We start from the raw sequence: 16374 nt of genomic DNA on the forward strand, positions 1-16374 counted from the left end.
TTGAGCTTTGCATTTTATTAACATTTCGTTGATTTAAACATGATATTTGTCAATTTTAATATTTCCAGACAGAGTAGCTATTTTTGTATAATATAAGGATATAATAACAAGAAGTGATTATTTATGAACAGTGATTAGTTCTGATACTGTAGTTAGGTATTCATAGCTGTATTTAGTAAGAGATTAACATAAAAACCAGTGGTCAGGTTACATTTGCTTGATATTACGTGGAGGGGGTTGGTTAGTACTTTATGCCATGTGGTTATATCTTTTGCTCCCCCTGTTTTTGTTCTCCAAACTTATTATGAGGGCGTCGTTCACTCACTTGTCTCCTCTACATCCTCTGAGGTCCTGTCCTGAGTTACTGAATGTCTATCGTTCTCATTCAGTTTCCTTCTCTTCCTCTTCTTCCTCTACTTTAGGTTGAGAAGTTAAGCCCTGGAGAGGTGCATCCTTTTCTCGCACTTCTATTGTGTCTTTCCCCATTTCAGTAGCTCTATCACTGCTGTCTTTCCCTCTTTGTCCCCTCTTCCTCTTTCTATGGACCAAAGCTATTACCAAAATAATACCAGGTAAAATGGCAAGTAGAAGGATTAATGTAACAGTTGCCACGACTCTTTGCATGTTATATCTCAACTCACACTCCTGCATGAGTTTATCTACAGATATTTCACCCTCATTGAGGACCAGCATAAGATGGCCACACTCATGACTGAAGTTGACCCAGTTTCGCAGCTCTATGTCAACAGTAGTGTCGCCTAGTCCATAAAATGTCAGAAACACTCCGTCAAGTAGATATGAACAGTCAACAGACTTCTCAGACAGAGAGTGCAGGTACACAATGTCCGTGACATTATCTGTGGCACAGTTGTCTATGATCACTGAGCCATGGTGGGAAACCATCATGTAAATGTCACTTCCTTCTCCTCCAATCAAGTAATCTCCTCCCACAAGGGACACTAGAATGTCGTTGCCGTCAGAGCCTTTGAGTAGCGCAGGTTCGTAGCCAGACACCAAGATATCTGAGTAGATAGTGCCAATCACATTCTCAACATCCTTCAACACATCTCCCTCAGCATCTGCCTGACGGCATTCTCCGCTCAGCAGGTTGACGTAAACGCCCTCACCCCTCTCATGATCCCCCTGGTACAGCACAGTGTCTCTCCCTGGGCCCCCGTCCACTAGATCAGCCCCTGGTCCGGGAACGAAGGTGTCAGAGCCTGAGCCGCCCATCATGGTGTCACTCCCTTCCTCTCCATAAAGAGTGTCATCTCCTATGTTCCCAATCAGGATGTCATTGCCCTGACCCCCCAGCAAGGTGTCATGGCCGGCCCCTCCATCCAGTGCATCATCCTTGATGCCACCGAAGAGTACGTTCTCCTGCTCATTACCTGTAATGTAATTGGAGTCATGGGGACAGCCCTGCACAGTGTGAACCAATGATAAATTTGATTGAGAACTCAGATCTATTTGGCAGTCTCCCAGTTTTCCTTTCATTGTCACTTTGTAAGCTTCAATCCAAGGCTTTTGAAAGCTACGCGTTTTGTTTCCAACTGGAGATCTTACCCAAAAATGCACTCCATCAGAGCTCTGGAAGCTAAGGTGTTGGTGTTGTTGCCCTGAATTATAGTTGAGCACTCTGACCTGAATTTTATTCCCCTGTGTACCTGTGCTCACAAGTACATCATGCTTGTCAGACTGAACTGTGAGTTGACCACCACCAATGAAATCCATCTCAAACAACACCGTATCCATTCTTTCATCCTCTGCAAAGTTTTCAATCATGATGTTGGTTCCATATCCAGTGTTCACTACGTAGGTATCCTCCCCATCTCCTCCCACCATGCTACCACCTCCAGTAAAAGGATCCAGCATGTTATTTTTGTCATTTCCTTCCATGCTGTCGAAACCAGATGAGCCATACATTTCCACCACTGAGGCAAAGTCGGTGTTATTCATCTTCATGATTTCTCCAATCACCCTATTTCGGAAATCCACAGACTGAGGCAGCTTTAAGGAGCCATCGCAACTGCTGGCATTGGACTCCAGTTTAAATGTTATTCCATCAGCTGATTGGATGTGGAGGTGTTGAGAGTTCCTTGAGTGAAACCAGCCCTTCAATAGGACTTCCTGTGAGCCATTTATGGAGAGATAAATGTCTGGTCCATTACATTTACAATTGATTAAATCATATTTTTCTCTCAGGAAAAGTACATCAGTAGCCAGATCGGGTGAGTGGTTCTCAATGGTTTTCAAGCCTTGACCTGGAGTTACAACATACCAGTCCTCCCCTCCTCGCCCCTGAAGAAAGTCTGTTCCTCGCCCTGGTACAATTGTGTTGCGTTGTACGTTCCCTTTGATGATGTCATTGAAGGCTGAGCCTCGCACCTCTGTTACACTTTGGAAAGCCTCATCCTCCTGCAGATCCACATGTAGAGCAGCTGTGGACTTTCTGTAGTCTAGATTCTGACTTATGAGGCATTTGCTCTTAAATGAGTCAATCTGCTCACAGGCAGCCTTGTTCTCAGAGATGCTGAAGGTGACCAGATCCTTTGTGATAACAAGCAAGTGCCTGTCCGCTACTGAACGGAACCAGTTCATTAAGGTCACATCAGAGCTTTGATCAGCAAAAGGCATCAGTTTGAGATGGTTTCCATCCACTTTAGCTTTGAATTCATGAAGGTTTGCCTCTATCACCAGTAGGTCTGTTTCATTGTCACTGGAGTGATTTTCGATGAATATCTTTGACAGTTTTTTCTCATAAACCATATATATATCCTCTCCTTCTCCTCCCCTCAGGTGGTCCTGACCCCCTCCACCATCAATCAGATTCTTCTGTCTATTTCCTATTAGTATGTCATTGTAAGGGGACCCCATGATATTAGTAACGCTAAGGAGAAGTGGTTCGGAAGCGTTCGCTGTCTGGCCGTGAGTTTTAGACATTCTATTGATACCTCTGGCAATCAGTTGGACAGAGGAAATCACTGTGGTGGAGATGTCGAACAGGACTCCGTCCTCTGACATCATGTTCATGTGGCGATATTCGTCCCCCAAAAACCAGTTCATAATCCTAATGTTATGGTTACCAAGATATCTTAAAACAATATCATTTCCTGACTTACTGACAGAAATCTGACAGTAGTTAACGCCGAGGAGTAGGACATCTGTTGATTTGAAAGGATCATAGTTATTAATAATCGTGTTTCCTCCATTGACAGGAATGATGAAAGTGTCTTTGCCACCACACCCCTCCACATAGCTTTTTTGAGGTCCCAAATAGAACACGTCATCACCATTTTTTCCATAAAGCTTGTAATAATAGCTCAACATGACTTCAATGCCATGGTCGTCATCTGCCTTCTGAACGGCAAAAAAATTATTCGCTTCATTGTTTCCCCAATATGTTCCAAATCTTGTGTCTGACAAAGCCTCATAACCAGAAACGACAGACATAGAGCCAACTTTTATGAATAGGAAAATTTTTATATCTATGTTTTTGTAAGTTAATCTATGTGATTCTCCAATGCCTAGAACAATGTCTTTAGTTCCATGTGTGTCAATAGTCCAACACCTTTTCCCCAAGTTTTCGTCACTGGATACAAAATAATCCATGCAGAAGTCAGATAGTCCCTGGTCTGAGAGACAAAAAGTGATACTCCCTCCATTCCAAGAATCCTCACCAGCTGTGAAATCAATGGCCTTTCTCCCATCCTGTACCTCTGTAAAAGTATAGTACTTTTGGTGGTCTGAAATTTGTTGAACAAGCCTTCGTCCCTCCTCAATCTCACGATAAGGAATGGTATAAAAAAAGCTTGCCACATCAAGGATAAAGTTTAAAAGTGCTCTCCCAAAGCTAACAAAGAATGCTCTTATTTTTGCCAAAACTCCAGTATTTGGTGGTAAATGAATGAGTTCAGTCTGAATATCAAGATATACATCATCAAAGATCATTCGTATGGTATTTAGTGCCAGGTTGATTTGCACAATAAATGGCGCCAGTTCTGGTTGAACGATTTCAAGAAAATCCAAAGCAACTATTGCAGCATCGGAGATGGCATCAATATACCCCAATGCATCTTTCCTCTTAAAGTCTTCCTTAATATTGTAAATTCCAAAACCAATCCCTAGGACTGGCATAACTATCAGGGCACGTTTCACCACAGGGCTTTTGATTAATGTTACCATGGCTCTCATTGCCTTGCGCTTTAAAAGCTGGGGAACTTGTTTTCCAACTGCAGCCAAGGTCATTCCTGTGACTCCATGTACAGTCTGTAACGTGGCTATTGTACCATGTTCAATGTCTCCCTCTTCAAAAGCACGGACAGCTCCTTGCATCCCCAACATGAGTCCCACTGCTCCAATTGCCTTCCCTGTGTGCTCTAGGTGCTTCGAGACCTGGTGAGAATGGGTGCCCTCTGGAATCTCCAGGCCATGAACTACCTCCATGTTTTTCCACATTTTCTCTGTGTATAGTTGTCCCTCTGGATGCAACTCCACCTTAAATTCAATTGTTTCCAGGAGATTCTTCTTCGATGTAAGCTGGCATTGAAATTGTCCATCCTCCAGCCTAATACTGCCTTCTTTGACATGTAGTCCCTCCGAGTCCAGCCTATCACCAAATTCTCTCCTCAACTGATTGTGAATCTGTTCAGCAAACATAGCAGAGGACCTGACGTAATATGAAGAGAGCTTGAGTGAATGCTCTACTTCTGAAGCGGAATGTAGATCTTTCAACGTCACAGAGCCATCATGGGACCCACCCAAAAGTCCAGTGACCTCATTTAGGGTTGGTTGGTTGACAATTTCATTTAAGAAATGATTATAATCCTTTATGAATGAACTTTTTGAAATCTCATTCACTAGTGCATACTCATTTGCAAGATTGAAGATCTCATCTGCTACCTTGTTGTTATCCATTTTTTTCAATTTCCACCATTCTTCAAACACATTATTCTCTTTTTCTGTAAGGTCCATAAGATGCTTTTTTAATTCCTCTGGGATCTTACGTTTATTTTTTAATTTGTTTTTTAATTTGCTGGAATCTATGTCTGAGGACGAACCGCAAAATCCTCGCCTACTTGGATCCACCCAAGAGCCACCTGTTGCCATTGGATGATTCTCCATGAGAAAACTCAAACCTTTCTCTTTGACATTATTGTCTGTGCTGTGGGCCATATCTAAGGCCATCAGGACAAGAGGAAATGTACGGAAATTTCTGGAGGACTCTGATATTATTGATGCCAAGAAATATGTTCTGTACCATGCCTCCTTCATCATACCTTGTGAGCCTTTATTAATGTATTCCCCTTGAAGAGTTTCTTTCACAAAATTAGGATAACTTCCTTTGCCATCTCCTATATTTTCATGGATGGCTGGATAATGTTCTTTGCCAATCTGTGCCTCAACACAACTTTTTATCTCATCTATTCTGTTTTGATTTCCCTTTTCATTGTTGCCAAGCTTTTTCCCAACTGGATACACATATAAAGATTGGTGGTTTATCTCATAAATCCAGTCATGTAACATCAGGTAGGTGGTCTTATCTTCTCCAAGCTTTGCATTGTGATGGATCACACTTAGGATATCCTCACCTGACTTCATTTCATAGCAGTTATCAAGAATACCTTTAATGACATTCTTATCTTCAATCCATTTTTTCTCCTTTATTGTATTTTTTCCATTTATCATTTGCCTCTCAATATTGCATATCAGAAACTCTTCATTGTCCAAATTTGTCTGTAACTTTTTGGAATTCTTATCACTTTTCATTGGTTGAAAAATTGCCCAGGTTAAGGCTTCAAGTTCATCAGTATATTTTCTACGTGCATAAGATTCAACAAATCTCTTTGGATTGTCTGGCCATGTGCCTCTGTATTTTTGTAAACGTTCTTGAACAGAAGTTTCCCCTAGAAAGTTTCTCTCATTTGAAAAAATCCCATCCCCCCTGTTGCTGAACTGTTCTCTAGTGACAACATTTCCATCTCTGTCTAACATTGCCACCACTTTCTTGCTGTCATCCTTATGTCTTGTTTCCAATCCAGTGGGGGTTATTTCTACAGTTATCTTCTCCCCAGAGTGGCTGACTTGAAGCAAAGAACTCCTCAGGTGTAGTTCTGTCTCAATAGACCTGGTGTGGAGCTCCTTCAACAGGGTGTTCTTGAAGGCTTCATCGGACCCAACTTCACAGGCCACCACACTTGTGGTTTTAATATGGTCACTAGTCCTGGCAGTACGTCCAATGATGTCAGCCACGTCTTTGGCTTTGTACCCTCCAACCCTCATCTCTCCTTCACTGTCTCTGCTCCCATGGCCTACAAGGACCAGTCTGCTCTCTTCTGACAGTGGCACCGGGTCGCCTTTGATCAGTTTAGGCTGTTGGTTTTCCAGGATGTACAGAGAGGTCACAGTGGGATGTTTCTCATATAGAAATTTAGCAGCTTCCCGAACAATGGGGTTATCTTCTAGTATTAGGATGTGCTGTTTATCATACTGTGTGGTGTGATCAATGGGTCTCTTTGGAGCATGGTACTCAGCTGCAGTGTCGGTGTGATCCATGATTTGGTAGGTGAGAAGATCTTCCGGGCTGGTAGTTTCCAAGACAGCATTATTGTCATGATACTTAAAAACCCTCATGAAGTCATTATGAAATGAAGAAGTGGTATTGATGTCAAGGGAGAAAACGGATGCTGCTCTCAATGATGGTGTCAACATTAGATTTGCTAGTGAGGAACCAGAGTAACCGGACAGAGTATGTCCATCCTCTGAGGCAGTACCAAATATCTTTACAACTGTGTCACTGTTAACGGTTGGGAGACATGAATCATTGTATATACAAGCATCACTGACCATTACTGAATAATGAGGATCTATGCTGTACTCCTGTTCTACTCGCTGACGAGTCCACTCTTCCTTGTCCATTATAAGGAGAAGTTTGTTGCTGTAGGTGTAAGACATTTCAGAAGCAGACAGCAGCAAATCTTGGATCTTTTGTCCATCAATTTCTTCCAGGAACCTTTCAAAATCCTGAGGGAAAAAAACAATAAAAAAACAGATTGAATCCGGGATTCGAAAGATTTAACCACTCCAAAAATGCATAGACAGAGCAAGGACTGACCATCCATGGATGCGAAGGCTGACCCTCCATGAGATAAAAAAATTGTGTTTTAACCATGTTTTGAAACTACAGTGGGGTCCGAAATGATTGACACCCTTGATAGGTAGCCTAGCGGTGTGTTGGGCCAGTAACCAAAAAGTTGCTGGTTTGAATCCCTGAGCCAAGTAGGTGAAAAATCTGTGCCTTGAGCAAGGCACTTAACCCTAATTACTCCTGTAAGTTGCTCTGGATAAGAGTGTCTACTAAAATATAAAATGTATAAAGATGAGCAATAATGACTGTACTAAATACTGAGCTATATTTTACGGTCAAAAGTAATAATTGTTTTTCTCAAAAAGGTAGGCATCAAAATGATTGCCACCCCGAAAGATTTTTATGAATAAAGTAGTAAAGTAGTATTTGGTGCCATATTCCTAGCACGCAATGACTACATCAAGCTTGTGAAACTTGTTGGATGCATTTGATATTCATTTTGGTTGTTTCAGATTATTTTGTGCTCAATAGAAATTAATGTAAGTAATGTATTGTGTCATTTTGGAGTCACTTTTATTGTAAATAAGAAGTGAATATGTTTCTGAACACTTCTACATTAATGTAGATGCTACCATGATTACGGATCATCCTGAATGAATCATGACATGCTAACCTCCCTGTTATTGGTAATGGTGAGAGGTTAGCATGTCATGGGGGTATGATCTTCAACCCTCTGTAACGTTCTCATTCATCATTGTTCATGATTCAATCAGGATTATCAGTTTTTTCTCATCTTTATCAAGGTTGTCAATAATTTCAGACACTATGGTTTACAATTGCATTGTTTACAAACAATGGAGTACAGCCAGGCTGAGCAAGATTATATTTTGGGTTCTGTTGGGCTACGACAGTTGAACTAAAATATATATTTATTTTTTTAACACTTTTTTTGGTTACTACATGATTCCACGTGTGTTATTTCATAGTTTTGATGTCATAGGGGGCTCGTTTCAGCTAGTTGTATCTTGTTCTTGATACTATGTCTTGTTTTGTGGTGGTTTGGCTGATTTCATGTCTATACTAATATGTCAAAAATTTGTTAGCTAGCTAATCAACAACTTGTAACGATGTATTTAAGAGACTTCAAGTAATCATTGTGCAAATGTAATCATGTTTTCAGTCAACATTTACAGACTAAATATAGTTTACAAACCAACTGACATACACTCCTGAGCTGTTGAACTGTTACACCCTCTATAACCACTGTGGTTATTATTTGACCCTTCTGGTCATCTGTGAACATTTGAACGTCTTGAAGAACAATCTGACCTAAATGGCCATGTATTTTTTGGGGTGAGGGGCCCCCTGAAGGTAGGTGCCAAAGAGAGTAGAACCATCTCTCCCACTTTTACTCTATGATTTGACTATTAGATGTTCAATGTTTCTTTTGAAAAAAATATTTTAATAGGAATAGTTTCAACATATCAAAAGGAGAGTTCTGTTCACGTATCAGGGTTGACCTTAAAATGAGGGACAGACGTAAATTAATCAGTAATCACGTGAAAAAAATAATAAACTTGTCACGTTCCTGACCTTATTTTTCCTTTTTAACTTTGTTTAGTTGGTCAGGACGTGAGCTGGGTGGGTAGTCTATGTTTTGTGTTTCTATGTTGGGGTTAATGTGTTGCCTGATATGGTTCTCAATTAGAGGCAGGTGTTTGACGTTTCCTCTGATTGAGAACCATATTAAGGTAGGGTGTTCTCACTGTTTGTTTGTGGGTGGTTGTTTCCTGTGTCTGTGTTTGTTCGCACCACACGGGACTGTTTCGGTGTCGTTCGTATATGTAGTCTGTTCCTGTTCGTGCGTTCTTCGTGTTCTGTAAGTTCGTTTGTTCAGGTGGGTTGACTTCGTTTATTATTTTGTAAATTCTCAAGTGTGTTTAGTTTTCGTCTTGTTAAATAAATATCGTTATGTCAACACTTCACGCTGCGCTTTGGTCCAATCCCTACTCCTCCTCTTCAGACGAAGAGGAGGAGAACGACCGTTACAGAACCACCCACCAAACAAGGATCAAGCAACGTGAGAGGAACCAGCAGCAGCGGCCTAAAAACCAGGACTCGTGGACTTGGGAGGAAATATTGGACGGAAAAGGACCCTGGGCTCAGACAGGGGAATATCGCCGCGCTCGTGAGGAGATGGAGGCAGCGAAAGCCCAAGATCGGTGGTATGAGGAGGCAGCACGGAGGCGTGTCTGGAAGCCCGTGAAGAAACCCCAAAAATGTATTGGGGGGGGGGGCTAAAGGGTAGTGTGGCGAGGGCAGGTAGGAGACCTGCGCCCACTTCCCATGCTTACCGTGGAGAGCGGGAGTACGGGCAGACACCGTGTTACGCAGTAGAGCGCACAGTGTCTCCTGTACGTGTGCATAGCCCGGTGCGGTACATACCAGCTCCTCGTATCGGCCGGGCTAGATTGAGTATTGAGCCGGATGTCATGAAGCCGGCCCAACGCATCTGGCCACCAGTGCGTCTCCTCGGGCCGGTTTACATGGCACCAGCCTTATGCATGGTGTCCCCGGTTCGCCTACATAGCCCGGTGCGGGTTATTCCACCTCCCCGCACTGGTCAGGCGACGGGGAGCATACAACCAGGTAAGGTTGGACAGGCTCAGTGCTCAAGGGAGCCAGTACGCCTGCACGGTCCGGTATATCCGGCGCCACCTTCCCGCCCCAGTCCAGTACCACCAGTGTCTACACCACGCACCAGGCTTCCAGTGCGTCTCCAGAGCCATGTTCCTCCTCCACGCACTAGCCCTATGGTGCGTGTCTCCAGCCCGGTACCACCAGTTCCGGCACCACGCACCAAGCCTCCTGTGCGTCTCCAGAGCCCTGTACGCACTGTTCCTTCTCCCCGCACTCGCCCTGAGGTGCGTGTCCTCAGCCCGGTACCACCAGTCCCGGCACCACGCACCAGGCCTATAGTGCGCTTCGAGAATTCAGTGTGCCCTGTTCCTGCTCCCCGCACTAGCCTGAAGGTGCGTGTCCTTAGCCCGGTACCTCCAGTTACGGCACCACGCACCAGGCATACAGTGCGCCTCAGCCGGCCAGAGCTGTTCGTCTGCCAAGCGCCGTCAGAGCTGCCCGTCTGTCCCGAACCGTCAGAGCTGCCCGTCTGTCCCGAACCGTCAGAGCTGCCCGTCTGTCCCGAGCCGTCAGAGCTGCCCGTCTGTCCCGAGCCGTCAGAGCTGCCCGTCTGTCCCGAGCCGTCAGAGCTGCCCGTCTGTCCCGAGCCGTCAGAGCTGCCCGTCTGTCCCGAGCCGTCAGAGCTGCCCGTCTGTCCCGAGCCGTCAGAGCTGCCCGTCTGTCCCGAGCCGCCAGCCAGCCATGAGCAGCCAGAGCCGCCAGCCAGCCATGAGCAGCCAGAGCCGCCAGCCAGCCATGAGCAGCCAGAGCCGCCAGCCAGCCATGAGCAGCCAGAGCCGTCAGCCAGCCATGAGCAGCCAGAGCCGTCAGCCAGCCATGAGCAGCCAGAGCCGTCAGCCAGGATCCGCCAGAGCCGTCCAGCCAGGATCCGCCAGAGCCGTCCAGCCAGGATCCGCCAGAGCCGTCCAGCCAGGATCCGCCAGAGCCGTCCAGCCAGGATCCACCAGAGCCGTCCAGCCAGGATCCGCCAGAGCCGTCCAGCCAGGATCCGCCAGAGCCGTCCAGCCAGGATCCGCCAGAGCCGTTCAGCCAGGATCCGCCAGAGCCGGCCAGCCAGGATCCGTCCCTCAGTCCGGAGCTGCCCCTCATTCCGGGGGATGCCCCTCATTCCGGAGATGCCCCTCATTCCGGAGATGCCCCTCATTCCGGAGATGCCCCTCATTCCGGTGTTGCCCCTCATTCCGGTGTTGCCCCTCATTCCGGTGCTGCCCCTTAGTCCGGTGCTGCCCCTTAATCTAGTGGGGTTAATTTGGAGGGTGGTCATTTTGAGGAGGCTACGAAAGCGGGTAGTGACTATGGTGGGGTGGGGACCACGACCAGCGCCAGAGCCGCCACCGTGGACAGACGCCCACCCAGACCCTCCCCTAGACTTTATGCTGGTGCGCCCGGAGTTCGCACCTTAAGGGGGGGGGTTATGTCACGTTCCTGACCTTATTTTTCCTTTTTAACTTTGTTTAGTTGGTCAGGACGTGAGCTGGGTGGGTAGTCTATGTTTTGTGTTTCTATGTTGGGGTTAATGTGTTGCCTGATATGGTTCTCAATTAGAGGCAGGTGTTTGACGTTTCCTCTGATTGAGAACCATATTAAGGTAGGGTGTTCTCACTGTTTGTTTGTGGGTGGTTGTTTCCTGTGTCTGTGTTTGTTCGCACCACACGGGACTGTTCGGTGTCGTTCGTATATGTAGTCTGTTCCTGTTCGTGCGTTCTTCGTGTTCTGTAAGTTCGTTTGTTCAGGTCTGTTGACTTCGTTTATTATTTTGTAAATTCTCAAGTGTGTTTAGTTTTCGTCTTGTTAAATAAATATCGTTATGTCAACACTTCACGCTGCGCTTTGGTCCAATCCCTACTCCTCCTCTTCAGACGAAGAGGAGGAGAACGACCGTTACAAAACTTCAGAAATGACTTTACCAAAGTTACAAACTAACTAGGGCTTTATAATGATGATGAAAACATGGATACATTTTTGGGTTAAGTGTGTTAAGTCAAATCAAATCAGGTGTAGACCTTACCGTGAAATGCTTACTTACAAGCCCTTAACCAGCAATGCAGTTCAAGAAAGACTATAAGTAAGTTGGTCCACAATTGTGTAATTGTGTTATATTTTTCAGAAGCATCCAGCTGCAGATGGAGCATGCTGAGGGCGCCTGGTCTGCGAATGTCTCAGATGGTATTTTTGCATCTCAGTTGGTATTTTCCTGTTAGATTTGCGGGTTTTTGTGATGTATTTTGAATGTTATTGCTGAACAAATGAGTTAGCTAGCATGCTCTAAATGTAATGGTCGCATTAGCTCACTGCTAATACAGAATTGTTGTTACAGATTCATGCTATCTACACCATCAACATCTAGCCTTGCAGATCTAATTTGCTGTCTCCTATCTACAGTGCCTCCGGAAAGTATTCAGACCCCTTGACTTTTTCAACATTTTGTTAAGTTACAGCCTTATTCTAAAATGAGTTCAAAGAGTTCAGTCTTGGTTTCATCAGACCAGAGAATCTGGTTTCTCATGCTACCCACCACTGCGACCTATATGCTCTCTTTGGCTGGTCCTCGCTTCATACTCTTCGCCAAACCCACTGGCTCCAGGTCATCTACAAGTCTCTGCTAGGTAAAGCCCCGCCTTATCTCAGCTCACTGGTCACCATAGCAGCACCCACCCGTAGCACGGGCTCCAGCAGGTATATCTCACTGGTCACCCCCAAAGCCAATTCTTCCTTCGGCCGCCTCTCCTTCCAGTTCTCTGCTGCCAATGACTGGAACGAACTGCAAAAATCTCTGAAGCTGGAGGCTCTTACCTCCCTCACTAGCTTTAAGCACCAGCTGTCAGAGCAGCTCACAGATCACTGCACCTGTACATAGCTCATCTGTAAATAGCCCATCTGTCACGTTCGTCGTAATGATGAGACCAAGGCGCAGCATGATATGAATACATCTTCCTTTAAATAAAGAAAGAACACTAAACAAACTAACAAAATAACAAAACGAATGTGAAGCTATGAACAGCGAGTGCTGAAACAGGCAACTACACATAGACAATAACCCACAAAACCCAAATGGAAATAGGAATCCTAAATAGGATCCCCAATCAGAGACAACGATAAACAGCTGTCTCTGATTGGGAACCAATTCAGGCCACCATAGACCTATCATAAACCTAGACTAACAAACACCCCTAGATATACAAAAACCCTAGACAGAACAAACAAGCATACCCACCCTCGTCACACCCTGACCTGACCAAAATAATACATAAAATATAGAAAACTAAGGTCAGGGCGTGACACCATGCAATCTACCTCATCCCCATACTGTATTTATTTATTTATCTTGCTCCCTTGCACCCCAGTATCTCTACTTGCACATTCATCTTCTGCACACCCTACCATTCCAGTGTTTAATTTCTATATTGTAATTACTTCGCCACCATGGCCTATTTATTGCCTACCTCTCTCATCCTACCTCATTTGCACATGCTGTATATAGATTTTTCTACTGTATTATTGATTGTATGTTTGTTTATTCCATATGTAACTCTGTGTTGTATGTGTCAGCTCTAGAAAGAGTCTTGGTGGTTCCAAAATTCTTCCATTTAAGAATGATGGAGGCCACTGTGTTCTTGGGGACATTCAATGCTGCAGACATTTTTTGGTACCCTTCCCCAGATCTGCGCCTTGACACAATCCTGTCTCAGAGCTCTACGGACAATTCCTTTGACCTCATGGCTTGGTTTTTGCTCTGACATGCACTGTCAACTGTGGGACCTTGTATAGACAGGTGTGTGCCTTTTCAAATCATGTCCAATCAATTGAATTTACCACAGGTGGACTCCAATCAAGTTGTAGAAACATCTCAAGGATGATCAATGTAAACAGGATGCAACTGAGCTCAATTTCAAGTCTCATAGCAAAGGGTCTGAATACGTATGTAAATACGTTATTTCAGTTTTTTGATTTGATTTGCATAAATGTATAATAACCTGTTTTTGCTTTGTCATTATAGGGTATTGTGTGTAGATTGCTGAGGATTTGTAATTATTTAATCCATTTTAGAATTAGCTGTAACATAACAAAATGTAGAAAAAGTCAAGGGGTCTGAATACTTTCCAAAGGCACTATATTATCATGTTCTTGTATTTTGTCATTGTTGTCATTGTTTATGTCCTACGCCAGGACATGGAAATCGATTCTATCGTAGTCCATGTGGGTTTTAATGGCATTATGAAGGGCAGCTCTGTTGAAACACTAATAAAAGACCCATCATATCTGGCCCTGTGCCCTCTCTGAATCGTGGCATTGAACGCTTTAGTGGGATTATTTTTCTTCACAACTGGCTAAGTGATTATTGTTGACAATTTCTACACCTTTTGGAAACAAAACACGTTTTATAAGGAGGATGGGATCCACCCGAATAATTATGGTTCCTGGATCCTTTCAAAGCATTATATGGCTGTGTTGAGACAATGACATATCAATGACCCAATCCCAGCTCAGTTAATCCCTACCATTGTGTCGCTGAGTTGTCATAATGCTTCAGCAAATGTACATTAAACCAGGGGCCTTGGTAGACAAAATGTAAGTAACCTCATTTATGTCCCTCTAACTGCCGTGAATGCTTCTGCTGATCCTACAGCTATTGTATACAGGTATCATGTGCCTATGAACCAGAGTTATACTGTTAGCAATGAGAAGGTGTGCACTAGGAGGAAGTCCACTGTGTGCAGCTCACCCTGCACTAGCATAAATAACATGAGCATTTCTACTTCTGCTAAGCTTCCAAGTAAAGTAATGAAAACAATCAAGCATTCCAGAAAGGTGCTAAAAAAAGGCCACGTTAACATTTGTATCTTAAGAAACATGGTTCATGAAATTAATAACTTGCTATTAACAGATGACATTCATATTCTGATTATCTCTGAAACTCACATAGATAATACCTTTGATGATACAGTGGTAGCAATGCATTGTTATAACATCTACAGAAAAAAACAGAAATGCCGATGGTGGAGGTGTTTATATTCAGTACCACATTCCTGTAAAGCTTAGAGAGGATCTCATGTTAAATACTATTGAAATAATATGGCTACAGGTTCACCTACCTCACCTAAAGCCTATTCTTGTGGGAAGCTGCTATAGACCACCAAGTGCTACTAGTCACTATCTAGAGAACATGTGTGAAATGATTGATAATGTATGTGATATCAACAGAGAGGTATATTTTCTGGATGATTTAAATATTGACTGGCTTTCATCAAGCTGCCCACTCAAGAAAAAGCTTCAAACTGTAACCAGTGCCTGCAACCTGGTTCAGGTTATCAGTCAACCTACCAGGGTATTGATCACATGTATTTAACACATCCTTACTAATGCTGCAGAAATTTGCCTAAAAGCAGTATCCAGATCCATCGGATGTAATGATCACAATATAGTAACCCTCTCTAGAAAAACCAAAGTTCCAATGACTGGGCCTAATATAGTGTGTAAGAGTTCCTACAATAAATGTTTTAGTGATTCCTATGTTGTTGATGTAAATAATATTTGTTGGCTCGTGGTGTGTATTGAGGAACAACCAGACGCTGCACTTGAAACATTCATGAAATTGCTTATTCCAGTTACTAATAAGCATGCACCCATTAAGAAAATGACTGTAAAAACTGTTAAATCTTCATGGATTGATGAGGAATTGACAAATGTTATGGTTGAAAGGGATGAGACAAAAGGAATGGCAAATAAGTTGGGTGTATTTCTGTGTGTAATAAAGCCCTTTTGGGGGGGGAAAACTCATTCATATTGGTTGGGCCTGGCTCCCCAATGGGAGGGCCTATGTCCTCCCAGGCTCACCCATGGCTGCTCCCCTGCACAGTCATGTGAAATCCATAGATTAGGACTTCATTTATTTCAAATGACTGACTTCCTTCTATGAACTGTAAGCTAAGGACCCTGGGACTAAACACCTCCCTCTGCAACTGGATACTGGACTTCCTGACAGGCCGGCCCCAGGTGGTAAGGGTAGGCAACACCTACAGACCCGGGTTCGATCCCAGGTTGTGTCATAGCCAGCCGTGACCAGGAGACCCATGAGGCAGCGCACAATTTGCCCAGCGTCGTCCGGGTTGGGGGAGAGTTTGGCCGGCGGGGATTTCCGCGCTCTAGTGACTACTTGTGGCGGGCCTGGCTCCTGCAAGCTGACTTCACTCACCAGCTGGACGGTGTTTCCTCTGACCCATTAGTGCGGCTGGCTTCCGGGTTAAGTGAGCAGTGTGTCAAGAAGAAGTGCGGCTTGGCGGGGTCGTGTTTCGGAGGATGCTTGGCTATCGACCTTCGCCTCTCCCTAGTCCGTAGGGGAGTTGCAGAGATGGGACAAGACTGTACCTACCATTTGGATATCACGAAATTGGGGAGAAAAAGGTGAAAAAGTAAAAATAAATAAACGGTAGGCAAAAACACATCTGCTATGCTGATCTTCAACACTTCGGAGGAAGTCATGACAGTATCCCCCCTTGACGCGCGGCTCAAGCAGCGCAGCGACCCCGAGCTCGGAGACGACCCGGAGGGCGAGGCGCAGGGCGATCCGGACGAAGACGGTGGAACTC

The 16374-nt window shown here is 44.4% G+C and overlaps 1 protein-coding gene across 1 annotated transcript in view; it reads right to left on the reverse strand.

Moving 5' to 3' along the window:
- Positions 1-16374, reverse strand: part of LOC139581328 (uncharacterized) — a 35945-nt gene continuing 19571 nt past the window's right edge. The window contains exon 6 of the mRNA XM_071410949.1: positions 1-7023. Coding sequence (XP_071267050.1) covers positions 382-7023 — 6642 coding nt within the window. The 3' untranslated portion in view covers positions 1-381. The remainder of the gene's footprint in view (positions 7024-16374) is intronic.

Source organism: Salvelinus alpinus, chromosome 7 (genome assembly GCF_045679555.1).
Source record: "Salvelinus alpinus chromosome 7, SLU_Salpinus.1, whole genome shotgun sequence".
NCBI lineage: Eukaryota > Metazoa > Chordata > Actinopteri > Salmoniformes > Salmonidae > Salvelinus > Salvelinus alpinus.